Source organism: Euleptes europaea, chromosome 11 (assembly GCF_029931775.1).
Source record: "Euleptes europaea isolate rEulEur1 chromosome 11, rEulEur1.hap1, whole genome shotgun sequence".
NCBI classification, from domain to species: Eukaryota; Metazoa; Chordata; class Lepidosauria; order Squamata; family Sphaerodactylidae; genus Euleptes; species Euleptes europaea.
In genome coordinates this window covers 75,548,080-75,569,063 of record NC_079322.1, presented here as the reverse complement: position 1 = coordinate 75,569,063, position 20,984 = coordinate 75,548,080, and the positions used below count along the sequence as shown (strand labels likewise).

Below are 20,984 nucleotides of genomic sequence, written 5' to 3'. Positions count from 1 at the left end.
CCATCGTAACCGGGAATCAATCTGTCATAAAACCTCCAGGTGGTGGCGGGAGATCTCCCGCTATTACAACTGATCTCCAGGCGACAGAGCTCAGTTCCCCTGGGGGAAATGGCCGCTTTGGCAATTGGACTCTATGGCATCGAAGTCCCTCCCCTCTCCAAACCCCGCCCTCCTCAAGGTCCACCCACAAAATCTCCAGGTAATTCCAACCTGGAGGTGACAACCCTGCTTCCCTTCCTTCTGTATCAGAACACCAGTGGAGTATTTCCGGTCCCATAGGGCATCTGTGACGGCTGCATATGGGATCCTTACACGTTCAACGGCCATCACAACATCACGAAGGACCGGCCCTTCTGAAAGATTAAAGAGTCAGTCAAAATGTTAAGTCCCCTTGGAAAGGGGCAAATTAATACAGATGGGAAAATATAATCCACAGAAGCAGAGAGGATTAAGAGCACAGCTTGGAGGAGCTTCACTAACCCTTTATTCGCAGGAAAAGGCATGCCAAGTACTGATCGGATTATACGAATTGCAGCCGCCTCTCCCCTGCCGTTACACCTGAAAATGGAAATACCTAGAATCAATCCGCTCTGAAAAAAATCCTACTTCTGGGATTGGAACACGACTATATAAATCAAAGGAGGGGGGAATTGCGCATGGTTACATACTTTGCAAAATGCACGCCCTTTCCATGGTCCAGGTTTTCAAATCGCTGTAGAAAGTAACTTCTTGCTTTTGACAGATTCAATCTGTAGGCCATACCTTTGAGAGCCAGCGTGGTGTCGTGATTAAGAGCAGTGGTTTGGAGCGGTGGACTCTGATCTGGAGAACTGGGTTTGATTCCCCACTCCTCCACATGACTGGTTGAGGCTAATCTGGTGAACTGGATTTGTTTCCCCACTCCTCCACATGAAGCCAGCTGGGTGACCTTGGGCTAGTCACACTCTCTCAGACCCACCTACCTCACAGGGTGTCTGTTGTGGGGAGGGGAAGGAAAGGTGATTGTAAGTAGGTTTGATTCTGCCTTCAGTGGTAGAGAAAGTCGGCATATAAAAACCAACTCTTCTTCTTCTTTCTTCTTCTTCTTCTTCTTCCTGTCAATCTTGAATCAGCAGCCACAACATGGCTGTATTTGAACCAATCCACTAAATTGTTCTAGAATTAAACGTAAGTATGCAAAGTGACTGTCAGATGAGCGAGAATGCTCAAACATATCCTAAGGAGAACCAGATTTGGGTTAAGGGCTCACAGTATGAGAGTATGGTTGCCAACCTCCAGGTGGGGCTGGAAGATCTCTTGTAATTACAACTGCCATAAGGGTCATGGCTCCCTTTATTGAGTCAATCCATCTCTTGTTGAGCCTTCCTCTTTTCCTGCTGCCTTCAAGTTTTCCTAGCATTATTGTCTTTTCCAGTGACTCTTGTCTTCTCATAATGTGACCAAAGTCCAACAGCCTGCGCTTAGTTATTTTAGAAGAAAAAGAAGAGTTGGTTTTTATACCCTGCTTTACCAAAAAGAGTTTCAATGCGGCTTACAATCGCCTTCCCTTCTTCTCCCCACAACAGGCACCTTGGGAGGTAGGTGGGGCTGAGGGAGTTCAGAGAGAACTAGCCCAAGGTCACCCAGTAGGCTTTGTGTGTAGGAGTGGAAAAACCAACCCTGTTCTCCAGATCAGAGTTTCCTGCTCATGTGGAGGAGTGGGGAATCAAACCCTGTTCTCCAGATTAGAGTCTGCAGTTCATGTGGAGGAGTGGGGAATCAAACCCGGTTCTTCAGAGTAGAGTCCGCTGCTCTTTACCACTACACCACGCTGACACACCCCACCAAAGTGCTCACAAAACAGTATGTGCCTGGAAGAATAAAAATCACAGAGACTCCATCTCGGCCATGCAAGGATCAGGGGCCTTGGGAACGCAGACTGATTTCCTTCTGTTGCAAGGAACCTCCGATCTGTTTCTTCATTATTCATTCAGCTCCGACTTTGCAATATATTTTTAGCATGTTAAGCCTCGCTCTGGATTTAGAAGGGTACAAAGACGCGTGTTGCCAACAAGCTCCCGCGGTGCTCGAGGCTGATCCAAGGGACAACTTTGTCTGTTTGATTCACACCCAAACAGAAATCTGTTTTCCGCCGGTGCGGTTCCTAAGGCACCCAGTCACAAGTCTTTTTCGGGAAGGGCCCCTCCAGGAAAAGACCGCTTGGTAGTGAATCGGGAAAGCTTCGGCCGAGGAGGATCTAGAATTACCCTTACAGCTGTTACCGAGCTTCCTTGTGTCATTTCCCCCCCACCGTCCCTCCCCGATGGGCCAGTGTGTCATATTAAAAAAGCGATCAGCTTACACACATGCTCCAGAATGGATTCCCTAAGCTTTGTAACCCTGAAGCTATATATAAAAACCCCTCTTGCAGTCGAAAGCGAACCAGAGCCATCTGCGTCCCCAGCCGGAGCTAGATCTTATTCCTGCTCCTTCTGAAAGCGAGAGAATCTTGCACGGGCTCCCGCCAAAGAAGAGCAAGAAGGGACCGGGCGATGTCCACCATGGCTTTGCCTTTCGACCAAGCCGAAGAGTTGCGTCTCTACCAGCAAACCCTCCTCCAGGATGGGATCAAAGATTTGCTCGATCACGGCAAGTTCCTCGACTGCGTCTTGAAAGTCAAGGGGAAGGAATTCCCGTGTCACCGGCTGGTGCTGGCGGCATGCAGCCCTTATTTCAGGGCCTTGTTTCTCTCGGACACGGAAGAAAGCAAGAAGAAGGAAGTCAGCTTGGAGGACATCGACCCCGAAGTCATGGGCAAGATCCTCCACTACATCTACACTTCGGAGCTGGAGCTCACTGAGCAGAACGTCCAGGACATTTTCTCCGTGGCCAACATGTTTCAGATCCCATCCATTTTTACCGTCTGCGTCTCCTTCCTTCAGAAGAGACTTTGCCTCAGCAATTGTCTGGCCATTTTCCGGCTCGGGCTGATGCTGGATTGTGCCCGCCTGGCGGTGTCCGCCAGGGATTTCATCTGCCACCGCTTTGCCTTGCTCTCCCGAGACGAAGAGTTCTACCAGTTCTCCGCGGATGAGCTCATCGCAATCATCTCCAGCGATTCCCTTAATATCGAAAAAGAGGAGTCCGTCTTCGAGGTGGTGATGAAGTGGGCCGAAGCCAACGATCGTGAGAACCGGGTGAAGGCCCTTCCGGTGGTCTTTGAGAGCATCCGCTTCCGTCTCATGGACAAGGATTACCTCAAGAATAAGGTGGAGAAGCACGCCTTAGTCAAGGCTAGCCCTGAACTTCTCAAGAAGATCCAGATGGTGAAGGATGCTCACGAGGGGAAATTCACGGTGGTGAGAAAGACAACTGGGAAGAAAAAGGCGGAGAAAAAAACAGGGGACGTCGTAAATGGAGGTGTGGAGGAAGGGGAGGACAAAGAGGAAGAAGAGGCCCTTCCGGGGATCTTAAATGATACGATGCGTTTCGGGATGTTCCTTCAAGACCTCATTTTCATGATCAGTGACTCAGGGGCGGTGGCCTATGACCCGGTGGGAAATGAGTGCTACTTTGCTTCCATCTCTGCACAGATTCCGAAGAATCACGTCAGTTTGGTCACCCGTGAGAACCAGGTTTTCATAGCAGGTGGACTTTACTACAACGAGGACAATAAAGAGGATCCCATGAACTCCTATTTCTTGCAGGTATTGGGTGAATGTTCTGACCGTGAGCCGGAAACGACATACAGCTTTTGGCTTCTGGGCAGAGAGATAAACAAGCTTCTGCTTGGATCAGAGAGGCAGCCTAATTTTATTTAGGATTGGCTTGGGTATCGGTTATAATGATAATAATAAACTTGTATTTATATATCCCGCCTTCCCCCAGCAATGCCAAATTCAGGTCATTTCTAATTCAAACTGGCTTGATTCCATTTCAGGTTTGTGTGTTGGCTAGGGGTTCCATACCTAGGGTTGCCAACCTCTAGGTACTAGCTGGAGATCTCCTGCTATTACAACTGATCTCCAGTTGATAGAGATCAGTTCCCCTGGAGAAAATGGCCGCTTTGGCCATTGGACTCTATGGCATTGAAGTTCCTCCCCAAATCCTGCCCTCCCCAGGCTCTGTCCCCAAAACCTCCCGCCGGTGGCAAAGAGGGACCTGGCAACCATAGGCTGCCAACTCCAGGTTGGGAAATACCTGGAGATCTTGGACGTGGACCCTGAGGATTGGCTTTGGTGAGGGGAGGGACTTCAGCGGGGCAGAATGCCATAGAGTCCACCTTCCAAAGCAGCCATTTTCTTCAGATGAACTTATCTCTTTCACATGGAGATTAATTGTAATAGCAGATCTCCAGCAACCAACTGGAGGTTGGCCAACCCTGTTGGAAGGCCTACTTGACAACCCAAATATAACCTGCGAGGGTTTCTTTCTCTCTTTTTTGTACACTTCCTTGGTGATAGGGGTTGTGCAGTGAGCTCTTTTTGTTTCTCCGAAGTACGACCACCTGGATTCGGACTGGCTGGGCATGCCTCCTCTGCCGTCCCCACGCTGTCTCTTTGGCCTCGGCGAGGCCGAGAACTCCATCTTCGTGGTAGGAGGGAAAGAGCTGAGAGAGGGAGAGCAGACGTTGGACTCCGTCATGTGCTACGATCGACTGTGAGTGCAAATCAGCCCAGGGTCCCATGGGTAGGGTTGCCAGGTTGTCTTCGCCACCAGCGGGATGTTTTTGGGGTAGAGCCTGAGGAGGGCGGGGTGTGGGGAGGGGAGGGACTTCAAGGCCATAAGGTCCAATGGCTATGGTGGCCATTTTCTCCAGGTGAACTGATCTCTATCAACTGGAAAGCAGTTGTAATAGCAGGAGATCTCCAGCTAGTACCTGGAAGTTGGCAATCCTAGTTGCCAAGTCCATCTTTGCCACAAGCAAGAGATTTTTGGGGCGGAGTCTGAGGAGGGCGGGGTGTGGGGAGGGGAGGGACTTCAAGGCCATAGAGTCCAATTGGCAAAGCAGCCATTTTCTCCAGGGGAAGTGATCTCCGTCGGCTGGAGATCAGTTATAATAGCAGATCTCCAGCTAGTACCTGGAGGTTGGATAAATATAGGTTAGCCTGCTATGTAGTTAGTTAGCAAATCTCAAGATAGCAGAAAACTTACGCATTCAATAATATGCAGTTAAATATCTTCAGTTAGACATGTGTATTTCCAATAATATGCTTGTGATTTAATATGCTTCTGGTTTAAGAGCATACATAAGAATTTGTTGTAATCAGAGAATATTTGGATTAATAATGAATAATAATTATTGGAAATACATATGTCTAACTGAAGATATTTAACTGCATATTATTGAATGCATAAGTTTTCTGCTATCTTGAGATTTGCTAAGTACCTGGAGGTTGGCAGCCCTAATAATGTTACAATGGAATCCAGTGCATAAGGTTGCCAACTCCGGGTCCAGAAATACCTGGAACTTTGAGAGTGGAGCCTCAGCCTGGGGGGGGGGGGTTAAGAAGGGGAGGCACCTCAGGAAGGTATAATGCCATACAATCTACCTTCCAAAGCAGCCACTCTCTCCAAGAGAAGTGGAATAAATGTTTTAAATAAGTAAATAAGCAATCTGTGCAGTCTACATATCAGCTGTAATTCCAGGAGATCTCCAGGCTGCACCTGGAGGTTGGCAACCTTATTTGGGACTGGAACACTGCCCAGTTACTACAAAGGAAAGCAGAAAGGAGATGAGGGCCAGGAAGAAAACTCTCACAAGGTCTATGGATGGGGAAATACCCACTGTTGAATATATGCCTATTGCGTAGGATGCAAAAGATATTTGGGTGGGGGGGAATGGAACCTTCTGGGGGGGAGGTCATGAAAGCCAAGGAAACTGTGGCCTTGCTGTCTCCCAGGCAAAGTAGTGTGTGTGTGTTTGTGTGTGGCTTACGTGTGTTGAGAGTGCCATTCCCGGAGGTTTTTAAGAAGAGGTTAGATGGCCATCTGTCAGCAATGCTGATTCTATAACCTTAAGCAGATGATGAGAGGGAGGGCATCTTGGCCATCTTCTGGGCATGGAGTGGGGGTCACTGGGGGTGTTGGGGGGGAGGTAGTTGTGGATTTCCGGCATTGTGCAGGGGGTTAGACTAGATGACCCTGATGGTCCCTTCCAACTCTATGATTCTATGATTCTGGGAGCCAGTGTGATGTACTGGTTAAGAGTGATGGATTCTAATCTGGAGAACCGGGTTTGATTTCCCATTCCTACACATAAGTGGTGGAATCTAATCTGGTGAGCCGGGTGGGTTTCCCCACTCCTCCACATGAAGCCTGCTGCGTGACCTTGGGCTAGTCACAGTTCTCTCTGGGCCAGCATGGTGTAATGGTTAAGAGCGGTGGTTTGGAGTGGTGGACTCTGATCTGGAGAACCGGGTTTGATTCCCCGCTCCTCCACATGAGCAGCAGACACTAATCGGGTGAGCCGGGTTGGTTTCCCCACTCCTCCACATGAAGCCAGCTGGGTGACCTTGGGCTAGTCACAGTTCTCTTAAGAACTCTCTCAGCCCCACCTACCTCACAGGGTGTCTGTTGTGAGGAGGGGAAGGGAAGGTGATTGTAAGCCAGTTTGATTCTCCGTAAAAGGTAGAGAAAGTCAGCATATAAAAACCAACTTTTCTTCTTCTCCTTCTCCTCCTCTGAATTCTTTCAGCCCCACCTACCCCACAAGGTTCCTGTTGTGGGAGGGGAAGGGAAGGAAATTGTAAGTCACTTTGAGACTCCTTAAAGGTTTAGAAAAGCAGGGTATAAAAACCAACTCTTCTTCCTCCTCCTCTCTGTCCGACAGATCCTTCAAATGGGGCGAAGCAGATTCCCTTCCCTACGCAGTCTATGGCCACAGCGTGGTATCGCACAACAACCTCATCTACGTCATCGGAGGCAAAGGAAATGATAAGTAAGAGAGGCCGCCGGAGCAGCTTGCAATGATTTATTTTTATTCCCCCGCGGGGAACATGCTAAGCGCAGCCCTTCTTTCCCCACCTTCACAAAGATCTTCCCTAAACCCTGAGGAAGGGAGACCAAACTGGCCAGACAGGAAGGCCAACATGGTGGTTACCCATAACCGCCCACCCCTGGCAACCATCTGGGGCACCCAAATCCCAAAATGTACCTGCATTCGCTGTGCATCTATCTCACAGAGGCAGCTGCTGCCTGCACAAGAACGTAAAAGTAACCCTGCCGGATCAGGGCAATAGTCCATCCAGGTCAACAGTCCATCTAGTCCAGCATCCTCTTTCCAACAGTGGATAGTCATACAACTAAGGTTGCCAACCTCCAGGTACTAAAAAGAACACAAGACCTATGCTGTCAGGAACTAAGTAAATGAGAACAACAGCACGTGGCTCAGTCCCAATAAATGCAGCTTCAAACATATATGGTGCAAAAACCTTTGTTCATATTCATGTAATAATCAAAATAAATAAACATCCAACCAAATACAACAAAGCAATATTTCAAAAGGAATTCAAGTACATTCCCAGTTCATAGGAGAGTCCAATTTTCAAATCAAAAAGAGTCAAACCTGACTTCCATGAAGAGTTCAATATGTTTGCAGGGTGGTTTGCCAGTGCCTTCCCCAAATACTGGAAGGAAAATAACACCTATGCTATAACAAAATGGTAGTCGGAAACAATATTGTTATTTTTTCCAACAACCTCCAGGTACTAACTGGAGATCTCCTATTACAAGTGGTTTCCAGCGGATAGAGATCAGTTCCCCTGGAGCAAATGGCCGCTTTGGCAATTGGACTCTATGGCATTGAAGTCCCTCCCCTCCCCAAACCCCGCCCTCCTCAGGCTCCGCCCCCCCCAAATCTCCTGCCAGTGGCAAAGAGGGGCCTGGCAACCCTAGCAGGTTGGCAGAGAATCCCATAAGTAGCTACTTGTTGTGTAACATGGTCCCTCCTTTTGTCTGCACTTGTGGAAGATTGCAAGAAGTGGGGTAGGGTTGCCAACTTTTAAATGGGGCCTGGAAATCTCCTGGAATTACAACTGATCTTCCTGGAGCAAATGGCTGCTTTGGAGGGCGGGCTCTATGGCATTATGTCCCACTGGGGTCCCTCCCTCTCCTAACCTTACCCTCCCCAGGCTCCACCCCTCCCCCAAATCTCCAGGAATTTCCCAGACCAGAGTTGGCAATTGATATTTCTTTATCTGCACCATTTCTATCTCACCTTCCTCCCAAAAGAGTGTTCCAAAGCAGAAAGCAATGAATCTAAGACCTTTTATGCATGCCTGTTTCCCTCACGGTACCCTCTATGACGACTTCAGGTCTTTTTTTTTTATTATGCATGCCCTTTCCGACTGTCAGGGGTCACTTCGCTCTCCACGTGCCGTTTCCACATGTTTTGCCCGCATTTTCAAATTCATGATAAAACAGGTCCCTGAAAACACGGGTAAAATGCGGGGAAATGCAGGGGGAAAGGGGGGCGGCCTCTGATGGTTAGAAACGGCATGCATAATCAACCCAAAGGCCCGAAGTCGTTGGAGGGGACACCGTGAGGGAAACAGCCATGCATAAAAGACCTAAGACAAACTAATGAGCATTGCCTAAAAAATGCACTGAATCGCATAAATCCCGAATGGCAGACAGGAGATCCCCCCCCCCCAGATTTGAATTCTCCCCCACCTCCAACTCTGTTGCAGAAAATGCCTCAACACTTTGAGCGTCTACAACTTCAACAAGTTTGAATGGAAGGAGTTGGCCCCGATGAAGAACGCCCGTTCCCTCTTTGGGGCCACCGTGCACAAGGGCAAAATTTACGTGGCGGCAGGGGTGACCGACTCCGGTTTGACCAACTCGGTGGAAGTTTACGACATCGCAGCCAATCGGTAAGTGTCCCTTTAGGATTCAGTAGAAGGGTCTTTATTGTTCTAGAGGGCATTGTGAGATCTAATGGATCAGATTGGAGGAGGGCGCGTTTTGGTTGAACATTAGGAGAAACTTCCTAATGTTAATAGCATTTGGACAGTGGAGCAACTTACCTGGGGGGAGGGCCGGCCCCTTACTAGGACAGAGCCTGGACAGTCATCTGGGATGTTCTAACTTTGAATTTCATGCACTGAGCAGAAGGCTGGTCTAGATGACCTCAAGGGTCATTCCAAACTCTCAGACTCTGAAATATCTCTTGAGTCCATTCGTCCAGTTAGGCCAGAATACCATGTTAGAAAAGAAGAAGAGTTGGTTTTTATACCCTATTTTTCTCTACGTTAAGGAGTCTCAAAGCAGCTTACAATCACAATCCCTTCCTCTCCCCACAACAGGCACCTTGTGAGGTAGGTGGGGCTGAGAGAGTTCAGAGAGAACTGTGACTGGCTCAAGGTCACCCAGCAGGTTTCATGTAGAGGAATGGGGAATCGAACCCGGTCCTCCAGATTTGAGTTCGCTGCTCTTAACCACTACACCAGTGTTGGATAGTTTTTGAAATATGGATTGGACCACTAGGCTATGCTCTGACGTTACCCTTGGCCTAGAATCATAGAGTTGGAAGGGACCACCAGGGTCATCTAGTCCAACCCCCTGCACAATGCAGGAAATTCCCAACTACCTCCCCCCCTACACCCCCAGTGACCCCTACTCCATGTCCAGAAGATGGCCAAGTTTTAGTGCCTGTTGATACACAGATGCAGACAATGTGTGCTACTCTAATATAGTGGTAGTGATCATACCACTGGCCCACCTGTTGTTCCCATCCTCCAGCTGGGGCCTGGAGATCTCCCGGAATTGCAACTGGTCTACAGAGTCCAGTTCCAGCTTTGGAGGTTGGAATCTATGACATTATACCCAGCTGAGGTCCCTCCCCTTCCCAAACCCTGCCCTCCCCAGACTCCAACCCCAAACTCTCCAGGAATTTCCCAACACAGAGTTAGGGTTGCCAACCTCCAGGTAGTAGCAGGAGATCTCCTACTATTACAACGGATCTCCAGCCGATAGAGATCAGTTCACCTGGAGAAAATGGCTGCTTGGGCAATTGGACTCTATGACATTGAAGTCCCTCCCTTCCCCAAACCCCGCTCTTTTCAGGCTCTGCCCCCAAACCTCCTGCCGGTGACGAAGAGGGACCTGGCAACCCTACACAGAGTTGGTAACCCTAGCACTGGCCAAATGAGAACGCAAGGCCCGCTTCCTTTTAATACCCCAAACGATGTACTTTTACAGTGTGTGAGATTAGAAATTGTTCTCTGCCCCTTCCTGGAGGTGACTTGTTATTTCTGAATGAGTCACTGGTCTGGAAAAGCCTCCTGGTTGGAAAGAGGCAAGCGCAGAGTTCACGCAGAGGTGTAACAGGGGGTCTGTTTCAAAGACAGGTCATTCTTTGGCATCTCTGAGTCAAAAATACTTGAATGATCCAACCCCACCAAGGGAAGAATTGCTCAAATCAGAGGCAGATGATGCAGGCAGTAATTCATGCCAACAGATCGGTCATGTTTGTTGAGTGCAGGCAAAGGAAAGGAAAAGCCCTGTAGCTTCTCAAAGACAACCTGTTTTAGCCTAGCATAAGATTTCCCAAACTGGAGATGACAACTCTACCTGGTGGCTACTGTGCAATTTGGTGCACAGAAATTTCTTCTCTCCTAACACGCCTTGTCTTTTCTGCTGTGGCAGATGGGAATCCTTCACCGAATTCCCCCAGGAACGCAGCTCCGTCAGTCTGGTCAGCCTGAACGGCACCCTCTATCTCATCGGGGGGTTTGCCACCGTCGAGGCGGAGTCGGGAGAACTGGTTCCCACTGAGCTCAATGACGTCTGGAGGTGAGGCACCGTTGACGCTGTGATTCAGCCTCGCTGGCATTTGTGAGATGAAGACAACCGCTGCAAGCATGCAGGGGTTTTCATTTATCCAAAGGGTGCCTATTAGCTGTGGTGGCTGTTGAGAAGACCCAACGGTTCAGCAATGAGCCAGCAATGAGCCTAGTGGTTCAGCAAAATCCCATAGAAAACCAGTGTTACCAGACCCTATTGGGGACCCTGACCTAAAAGGTTCAAAAAGCATGCAAGAAGAAGCCGGTGAATTCCAAGGAAGATAGCAGGAGTGGCCTACTCATTCCTAACCCAGATATTTGATGGTCCTCTTTTTTCCCCCAGGTATGATGAAGAAGGGAAGAAATGGGAAGGCATTCTCCGGGAAATCCAGTATGCCTCCGGGGCCACATTTCTGCCCGTGAAGCTCAACATTATGCGACTAACCAAGATGTGAAATTGCTGAAGCGTCGCTTTGGCTTTTTTCTTACCTTCTCCCCTCCCCTCCTCATTCTTTTTTTTTTTTTTTTTAATCTTCATGTAAGGATTCGATGCTGCTGTGTCACTTTTGGTAAAATAAAACATCAAATACCTGCCGTTTCCCTATTTTCCATACAAAAGGAAACCTACACATGAACACATGAAGCTGCCTTATACTGAATCAGACTCTTGGTCCATCAAAGTCAGCATTGTCTACTCTGACAGGCAGCGGCTCTCCAGGGTCTTTCACTTCACCTGCTTGCCTGGTCCCTTTAACTGTAGATGCCGGGGATTGAACCGGGGACCTTGTGCACGCCAAGCAGATGCTCTACCACTAAGCCACAGCCCCTCCCCAACATGGATGGGCTGCAATTTGTGCAGGAACTGGATATGGCCAAAATGGTTGAACTTTATGTTCCTATCCAGAGATCTACCAACCCTTGTTTCAGTTCTGGTCAGTATAATTTGGAAGATTCAGAACAGTCAGAAAAGTCTGACAGGGTCGCCAACCTCCAGGTACTAGCTGGAGATCTCCTGCTAGTACAACTGATCTCCAGCCGATAGAGATCAATTCCCCTGGAGAAAATGGCTGCTTTGGCCATTGGACTCTATGGCATTGAAGTCTCTCCCCTCCCCTCCCCACACCCCAAAAATCTCCAGTTATTTCCCAACATGGAGCTGGCCACTCTAGTAGGTCTGGAGGCTGAAGACTCATAGAGAATTCTCTGGGACAGACACACGGAGAGCAAAACCGAGAAAGTTCAGTTTTATTTAGGTGTGCGGTTGAAACAGTTCTCCCATTCCTTTAAAAAGAAACAAAAGACCTTTCCAAGAGTACATTAGGGTACCTGTCAAATGAGGGGGGTCTTTCTTCCCCTTCGAGTGTTTCATATTAACTGGAAGAAGCACGACCCATATTTAAAAACAATAGTATTTGGAATGTTTGTGATTAGCAGTGGGAGAGAGATCCTTAGCAATATGGGATGGTTTAAAATCCCCTTTTCTCAGTAATAAAACAAGGGAATACCTACTGTTTATGGATTTCAGAGGGCAGCTGTGTTGGTCTGCAGTAGAACTGTTAGATTCGAGTCCAGGAGCATCAAAGAGAGCAATAAGATTTCCTTTTGAGAGCTTTTGAGAGTCAGATAGGGACCTCCATTTAGTGTTGCCAACCTCCAGTTGGTGGCTGGAGATCCCCTGCTATTACAACTGATCTTCAGCTCATAGAGATCAGTTCTCCTGGAGAAAAGGGCCGCTTTGGTAGTTGGACTCTGTAGCATTGAAGTCCCTCCCCTCCCCAATCCCTGCCCTCCTCAGGCTCCGACCCCAAAATCTCCAGGTATTTCCCAACCCAAAGCTGGCATTCTTACTTATATCTGGCAAAAGGAGCATTGACTGTCAAAAGCATATATCCCGAAAATCTTGTCGGTCTCTAAGGCTACTGGACTCGGATCTAGCTGTTTTACTGTTTATGGGGAAACCCTAAAGAAGTTAAGTAGCCTGTAAGTTCCAGGACCGCCCCGCTCATGGAGATGATCCTGCCATTTCCACCAAATATTGCTTTTCCAAGGGGAGCATAGTGTACGCCACCAAATCAGAGCTCCAGTGGATAACCAGAAGCCCTGCTTGGCAAAAGCCCTACCTGGCCCCACCCAATTCCTAAAAACACTGTTTACCAGAAAGATGTCGGTGAGTGCTACGGTGTCCAATGGTCACCATGTTGGAGACCGGTGGTATATGCAGGAAATGCTTGCTCAGAAGTCACCATTGGTATGCCTCCCGGAAGCATTTTCCACATAGTTGCACTGATGCTCTCCTTCTCTGCAACACTGCCAAGGAGACGGGGTCGGCCTGCTGTGGAAATGCAGACGTCCAGCTGCAGCTGTAGGAAGGGAAGCGATTCTTCGGAAACCTCCGATGATTTCTGAGGCCCCACCTTCATTAACCGGCACAGCCCAGCGGCAAAGAGGAAAGGCCTATTCTTCAAACCCATCTCGGCGCGAACCATCGGGAGGGCCAGCTACGCAAGCCACCCCCTCTCAGCCTCGGCTCCCCCATCTTTAAAGTGAAAACACTGGCTCAACCTCACAGGGCTGTCGTTGCAAGGATCACTGAGATAGAACATGAGAAGCACTCCCCCACCCAATAATCTCATCCTTTTATTACACGAATATTCATACAGCCCTTTTGGATTTTAAGTGCTTACATGTATGCCTGCCAAGCAGGGCTGCCAGCTCTAGGTTGGGAAATACATGGAGATTTTGGGGGTGGGATCTGAGGAGGGCGGGGCTTGGAGGGACTTCAATGCCATAGAGTCCAATTGCCAAAGCGGCCATTTTCTCCAGGGGAACTGATCTCTGTCGCCTGGAGATCAGTTGTAATAGCAGGAGCTCTCCAGCCACCACCTGGAGGTTGTGCAACCCTAAGGAAATAATCTCAGTACACTACACCTGGAGGTTGGCAACCCTATTCCCAGTCCAGGGCCATAGTAGTTGGGCCTAGGATAATGCTGCTAATTCAGGTTCTAGAAATGAGATGGGAGGATGCCTAGCCCATCCCTCTTAAATAAGGTTTCCAGGTCCCTCTTCGCCGTCTGCGGGAGGTTTTTGGGGCAGAGCCTGAGGAGGGTGGGGTTTGGGGGAGAGTCAGTTCGTGCGTTCGATCCTGGCTGAATCCTGGCTGGAAACAGGGAAGAAAGGAGGCTAAAGCGACCGTGTGTTTTTGCCCTTACTGGCAACAAACTTAGGCTGAAGTCTCTGGCATGAGCAACGCGGTGATGTACTTTTCGGCACGCACCAGATGTGATGTCATCCCGCCGCTGCCGACGGCAGGGGGACACATTGGTATTCAGGCAAAATTCTATGGTCGAAGCCGTTTTTACCATACAGTTTTGCCCAAATACCAGGGTGTCCCTGCAGTCATCAGCCATGTGATGACATCACTTCCAGCGCCTGCCAAAAATGACACCACCACGTTGCAGACATCAGAGTAGAGTTGCCAACCTCCAGATGGTGGCTAGAGATCTCCCGCTGTTACAACTGAACGCCAGGGATCGATTCGCCTGGAGACAATGGCTGCTTTGGAAGGAGGAGTCTATGGCATTGTACCCCATTGAAGACCCTCCCCTCCCCAAACCCCACCCTCCTCAGGCTCCACCCCCAAAATCTCCAGGTATTTCCCAACCCAGAGCTGGCAACCCTACATCAGAACCCTACTTATTTCTGTCTCAGGCAGGCCAAGGAAAATTCAGAACGGGAAAGGGGGTAGAATCAGTGAAGGAGAAACAAGAAAGCCTGCAAATTCTCACTTGAACTCATTCCCCTCTCCCTCATATTAGCATTACACAGCAAAAATAAGTTGGGAGTCCCATCTTAAGCCCTGGAATAAGTAGTGCCACTCTCAGAGGAAGAGGGGAAAATAGGCATGCCCTGCTGAAAGAAATGCAGCTGCAAAGATGAAGGTGAACGCTTCCTCTGGATTTGAAGATGTACCAAAGAAATACAACGTCTGCCTCAGTTATTTATGATGTAGTTCTGTTTCCTGCAGGCACCAGGAATAAAACATATACGGATTATACATGATGGTTAAAACGAAAGTCGTAATATATTTCCTAGGATAATTTCTGAAGAGGCTGCTGAAAGAACATGGGTAAGGACAACGGTCCACCTTCCTACTTCTGCCCCAACCACCCCCAGCCCATACAGAATAAAGTGCTTCATTGCAATTTTTGTTCACGCTGAAAGAAAGTCACCGATACTTGCTTTCCATTGCCTTCTTGGTACAGGTGGCCAACGGATGCCAAACGCCAGAGAAGTAATACACGGCCCCTCTGTTGGGCATTAAGAAAATTCATTTGAGGCATGTGAAGGGCTGTGTTTCCCCCCCCTTCTCCTGTTTTCTTCCAAACCATTACATGCTACTGAAATGAGGGGGCAAGAAAAGTGCCACTCTCTTCCCCAATTTTAACAACTTCAGTGTCGTCCCTTGAAGAGTTTGTCGGGTAGGGTCTTAATTGAGAAGGCTCTGATCCAGAGAGACCAAACATCTCAACGCTTCCTCCCAAAGAGTTCGTATTGTGGCTTGTCTCAACATTCCCACCTCGATCCAGAGAGAGACCAAACATCTCAACACTTCCTCCCAGAGTTCGTATTGTGGCTTGTCTCAACTTTCCCACCTCTTCGCGATTATTGCACCATCCTGATTCCCCACCCCCTGGGCCACAACGTCCTCCTTGCACCTTTCGTGTCCATTCACATGTTATGGCTGTTGTTCCAGGGGCCAGCCCTGCTTTAGTACAGATACACAAAAACATACACAGAGAGGCAATGTGGTCTGGATATCCTAGCTGAAAAGGTTTCTCCAGGTTTGGGACACGGGGAGGGCAGGGACAAGGAAACCCCCCCCCCCAATAAGACATCCAGCACAACTTGGACGTTGACCGTGGACTTCTTTGTGCAAACAGGTTCAGGGGCAAAGCCGTCAGTGCTCTGCCGGGACAGAAGCTTCATCCATTTCAAGGGGGTTAAGAGCAGGCGACCCATGCGGGGGTCTTCACCATGAATGGAGCTTGCTTGGCCGCAGCGCACTGAAGGGTTGACGTCACCCCTGGGGAAATTTCGTTAACCAGCAACAGAGTATAGAATAACTTGCAATTATCCTATCGAGGAAGAGTTATTATGATGGGTTAATAAAGTGCAAAAAAAGTTAAAATAATAAATTCTTGCCGTTACAAAAAGGCCAGGTTTTCTTCCCGCGCTCCATAGCTTTCGACAGAGGGGAGCTTAAGCGAGTTCATTTGTGGATGAGTTTGCGTTGTCGGGCAGGAACCCACTGAAGAACAAGGTCTCCGTGCTAGGACCCGAGAAGGATGTAGACCAAGCATAGGACAGGGACCACGCTCGAGGCTCTGGAGGCCCACCCAGAAAGCCTGAGTGACTAAAGGAGGGCTGGAATCGCCACAGAACTGGGGGGATGAGACTTGGGTTTGTGGCTTCTATATACATGTGTATGAAAAGGGAAGAAGGGGACAAAGAGGAGGCCAGAAGTGCTTCGCTGGTGCCATTTCCTAGATCACACATTCAAAACCTCACCTCTACCTATATGCAAGAAGGAAGAGGCCACCCGTAAGGGGAGGGGGCTGTGGCCCAGTGGTAGAGCATCTGCTTGGCATGCAAAAGGTCCTAGGTTCAACCCCCGGCATCTCCAGTTAAAGGGATTAGGCAAGTAGGTGATGTGGAAGACCTCTGCCTGAGACCCTGGAGAGCCATGGAGAGTGGGTAGAGCCTCTGCTTGGCCTGCAGAAGGTCCCAGGTTCAATCCCCCGGAGTCTCCAATTAAAGGGACTAGGCAGGCAGGTAATGTGAAAGACCTCTGCCTGAGACCCTGGAGAGCCGCTGCCGGTCTGAGTAGACAATACTGACTTTGATGGACAGAGGATCTGATTCAGTATAAGGCAGCTTCATGTGTGTTCATATGTTCATAATGCAAGGAGAGAGAAGTCGGAAGTCCCACCGAGTGACTGATGATATTGAGATGAGGACAGGGAGGGGATGAGAAACTCTAGTGGAGAACCCACACATTTGACACCCCACCAATCACGGCTTCACCATCCCTTGATATTGTCACATGAACACATGAAGTTGCCTTATACTGAATTAGACTCTTGGTCCATCAAAGTCAGTACTGTCTCCTGAGATCGGCAGCAGCTATCCAGGGTCTCAGGCAGAGGTCTTTCACATCACCTACTTGCCCAGTCCCTTTAACTGGAGGTGGCGGGGATTGAACCTGGGACCTTCTGCATGCCAAGCAGATGCCCCACCACTAAGCCACAGCCCAGTGTGGTGTAGTGGTTAAGAGCAGCGGACTCTAATCTGGAGAACTGGGTTTGATTCCCCACCCGTCCACATGAGCAGCGGACTCTAATCTAAAGAACCGGTTTGATTCCCCACCTCTACACATGAAGCCGGCTGGGTGATCTTGGGCTAGTCACAGTTCTCTCTGAACTCTCTCAGACCCATCTACCTCACAAGGTGTCTGTTGTGGAGAGGGGAAGGTGATTGTAAGCTGCTTTAAGAGTCCTTAAAGGTAGAGAAAAGTGGGGTATAAAAACCAACTCTTCTTCTTCTTCTCCTTAATGGGAATAGACTGTGTCTCAACCCATTTCCACCCAAGGAAGAAAACAAGGGGCCAGGTGTGGTGCTTCCTAGCTGTGGCCCAGATTCCAAATGAGACACATGCACCCATTCCCCACTATACCACAGGTGAGGAAGTGGTAGAAGAAAGGAGAGATTCTTGTTTGCATCATGACCATCAGCAAAATCTGCCCTAGTGCACCCCTAGATCTCCACAATGAGGGGCCTTTGGTCTACACCCTTCCACGTGCAAACAAAAGAGAAGGTTTCCTTCAGATTATACGCAAAGTGGGAAGCAAGGATGGCTTGCCGACTCTGGCCGAGAAATACAACCCCTTCAGTTTTGCGGACCAAAGGCAGAGCCCAACAACCACCGAAACCCAACTCAATCTTCTCCCCATCCCTCAACAACATTCGTGATGGAGACACCTTCTGGCCATTTCCTGAATTGCAGAACAGTCAATGAGCAAGACCAGCAGAGAGACCTAGTGGTTCAAGTTCACTCTGCTTGCCGGGAAGAGGGGCGGCGGGGGTGGTAAATGAGGCGGAGGGGGGAGGCTTTGAGCATGCATGAGCGGCAAAGGGAGTGCGTGGGAGTGCGGTGTCGCATGGAGCGGGCCGCCGGCGCCCAGATGAGCCGGGTTGGCGCTCTGGGCAGCAGGGAAGCCGACGGAGTTCGGGTCGCTGTTGCTGATCGGATCGCTGTTGCTGACCCGAAAGCATTTCTCCTTGTGGGCCTTGAGCATGTTGGAGAACCGGAAGCGCTGGCCGCAAACGTCGCAAGGGTAGGGCTTCTCTCCCGTGTGCGTCCGACGGTGCCGCTTCATGTTCGGGCGGCTGGTGAAGCTCTTCCCGCAGATCTCGCAGATGTAGGGCTTTTCACCTGGCGGGGGAAAGTGGCAAGGTGGGTCAGAGGTAGGGTTGCCAACCTCCAGGCGGGGGCTGGAGATCTCCCACTATTACAACTGTTCTCCAGGCGACAGAGATCAGTTCCCCTGGAGAAAGTGGCTGCTTTGGAAATTGAATCACAGAATCATAGAGTTGGAAGGGGCCATACAGGCCATCTAGTCCAACCCCCTGCTTAATGCAGCTAGAGCGGTTCCTCAGTGGAACAGGCTTCCTTGGGAGGTGGGGAGCTCTCCTTCCCTGGAGGTTTTTAAAAAGAAGCTAGATGACCATCTGTCAGCAGTGCTGATTCTATAACCTTAGGCAGCTCATGAGTGGGAGGGCATCTTGGCCATCTTCTGGGCATGAAGTATAGGTCACTGGGGGTATGGGGGGGAGGTAGTTCAGATTTTCCTGCATTGTGCAGGGGGTTGGACTAGATGACCCTGGTGGTCCCTTCCAACTCTATGATTCTATGGATCAGCCTAGAGCATCCCTGAAAAGGGTCGGCTAGCCTCTGCTTAAAGACTGCCAGTGAGGGGGAGCTCACCACCACCCTAGGTAGCTGATTCCACCGTCAAACAACTCCTACTGTATAAAAAAAATTCCCCTAATAACCAGCCGGTACCTTTTCTCCCGCAATTTATACCCATTATTGGGAGTCCTATCCTCTGCTGCCAACAGGAACAGGAAAGAGAGCAATCCTGTCCCCCCATCAACCTCCGCTTCTCCGGACTGAACATTCCCAAGTCTCCAGCCTTTCCTCATAGGGCTCGGCCTCCAGGCCCCTGATCATCCTCATCTCTCTCCTCTGCACCCGCTCCATCCTGTCCACATTCTTTCTGAAGTGAGGCCTCCAGATCTGCACACAATACTCCAGGTGTGGCCTGACCAATGCAGTGTACAGAGCAATGGACTGTATGGCGTTGAAGCCCCTCCCCTCTCCAAACCCCGCCTTACTCAGGCTCCACCCCCAAAACCTCCAGGTATTTTTCATCCTGGGGCTGGCAACCTTTAGGGGGACGGAGGCAGCACACGGGGTGCTGTTTCCAAGGGTGCACCGACTCTGCAGTAAATGACAACTATTTATATCGTAGATATAATTATACATGAAGGCTGAATCCTGCAGAGTACTGCAACATTAGAACACGAGAGCCTGCGTTTTTTCACCCGTGGAAGGATGTGCTTCTTCCCATCTTCAATATATAAAAGGAATATAATAATGACAATTAAACGCTGTCCAGTCTCAACCGACTTATGGCGACCCCGTAGGGTTTTCAAGGCAAGACATGAACAGAGGTGGTTCACCATTGCCTGCCTCTGCGTAGCATCCCTGGACTTCCTCGGTGATCTCCCATCCAAGGACTAACCAGGGCTGATCCTGCTTAGCTTCCGAGCTCTGACCAGCTTGGATTAGTCTGGTCTTGTAATTCCACTGCTGTGTTGGACGAGTACATGGGAGACCTGGATTCGAATTCTCAGGAAGAGGAGGAGAACATAAGAAAAGCCCTGCTGGATCAGACCAAGGCCCATCAACTCCAGCAGTCTGTTCACACAGTGGCCAACCAGGTGCCTCCAGGAAGCCCACAAACAAGACGACTGCAGCAGCATCATCCTGACTGTGTTCTACGGCACCTAATATAACAGGCCTGCTCCTCTGATCCTGGAGAGAATAGGTCTGCATCATGACTAGTATTCATTTTGACTAGTAGCCATGGATAGCCCTCTCCTCCATGAACATGTCCACTCCCCTCTTCAAGCCTTCCCAGTTGGCAGCCATCACCAAATCATGGGGCAGAGAGTTCCACAATTTAACTATGCGTTGTGTGAAGAAATACTTAAGAACATAAGACCAAGGCCCATCAAGTCCAGCAGTCTGTTCACATAGCGGCCAACCAGGTGCCTCCAGGAAGCCCACAAGCAAGATGAGTGCAGCAGCAGCATCCTGCCTGTGTTCCACAGCACCGAATATAATAGGCCTGCTCCTCTGATCCTGGAGAGAATAGGGATGCATTAAGACCAGCATCCATTTTACTAATAGCCATGGATAGCCCTCTCCTCCATGAACATGTCCACTCCCCTTTTTAAGCCTTCCAAGTTGGCAGCCATCACCACATCCTGGGGCAGGGAGTTCCACAACTTAACTATGCTGGGTGACCAAGACCACGGTTACACAGCCCGGATAACCTACAAGAACCAATGAACTCTGACCGTGAAAGCCTTCGACAATATTATGCTGGGTGACCTTGGGCCAGTCATACTCTCCCAGCCTAACCTACCTCACAGGGTTATTGTGAGGATAAAATGTCAGAGAGGAGAATGCCATAGGCTGCTTTGGGTCCCCCGCTGAGGAGAGAGGCCGGGTACAAATGAGGTAAATAAGTAAATAATAAATAGATAAGTTAATGAGGCTGTTTTATGGTTAGGAGGGGAAGGCAGAGTCTTCCAGAGGGCCCTTACCTGTATGGGTTTTCATGTGCTCATCGAAGTACTGCTTCATGTTGAAGTCCTTCCCGCACCACTGGCACATGAATTGCTTGTGGCCGATGTGGATGCTCATGTGGGACCGGAGCTGATACTTGTACTGGAACCGTTCGTTGCAGTTCTGGGGAGACAGGAGAGGAAGGGGCCGAGCCCCAACGCCATCGTCAGACGCAAAAACTGGGTCGGCCCCAGGTGCATCTCGACGGACGTTCTGTGGCCAACAGCCACACCTGGCTGAGA

General features: G+C 49.6%; 2 protein-coding genes across 2 annotated transcripts in view; one reads left to right on the top strand and one right to left on the bottom strand.

Moving 5' to 3' along the window:
* Positions 1-2,527: 2,527 nt before the first annotated feature.
* Positions 2,528-11,235, top strand: KLHL40 (kelch like family member 40). Its single transcript, XM_056857209.1, has 6 exons — positions 2,528-3,686; positions 4,478-4,638; positions 6,812-6,919; positions 8,670-8,855; positions 10,630-10,776; positions 11,110-11,235. Exons 1-6 carry the CDS (start codon positions 2,532-2,534, stop codon positions 11,219-11,221), a joined length of 1,869 nt encoding a protein of 622 aa, XP_056713187.1. The 5' UTR covers positions 2,528-2,531; the 3' UTR covers positions 11,222-11,235.
* A 6,625-nt stretch (positions 11,236-17,860) lies between these two features.
* Positions 17,861-20,984, bottom strand: part of ZBTB47 (zinc finger and BTB domain containing 47) — a 31,518-nt gene continuing 28,394 nt past the window's right edge. Inside the window, exons 5-6 of the mRNA XM_056857208.1 lie at positions 20,721-20,865; positions 17,861-18,258 (exon numbers count right to left, since the gene is read on the bottom strand). Of these exons, the coding sequence (XP_056713186.1) occupies positions 17,861-18,258; positions 20,721-20,865 (543 nt within the window). The remainder of the gene's footprint in view (positions 18,259-20,720; positions 20,866-20,984) is intronic.

Excerpts from the sequence above, each read along its gene's own strand:
- KLHL40 (XM_056857209.1), top strand. The coding sequence starts at position 2,532 with ATGTCCACCATGGCTTTGCCTTTCGACCAAGCCGAAGAGTTGCGTCTC. Across the intron at positions 3,687-4,477 it reads TGAACTCCTATTTCTTGCAG|TACGACCACCTGGATTCGGA; the intron begins GTATTGGGTGAA and ends GTTTCTCCGAAG. Across the intron at positions 4,639-6,811 it reads GTCATGTGCTACGATCGACT|ATCCTTCAAATGGGGCGAAG; the intron begins GTGAGTGCAAAT and ends TCTGTCCGACAG.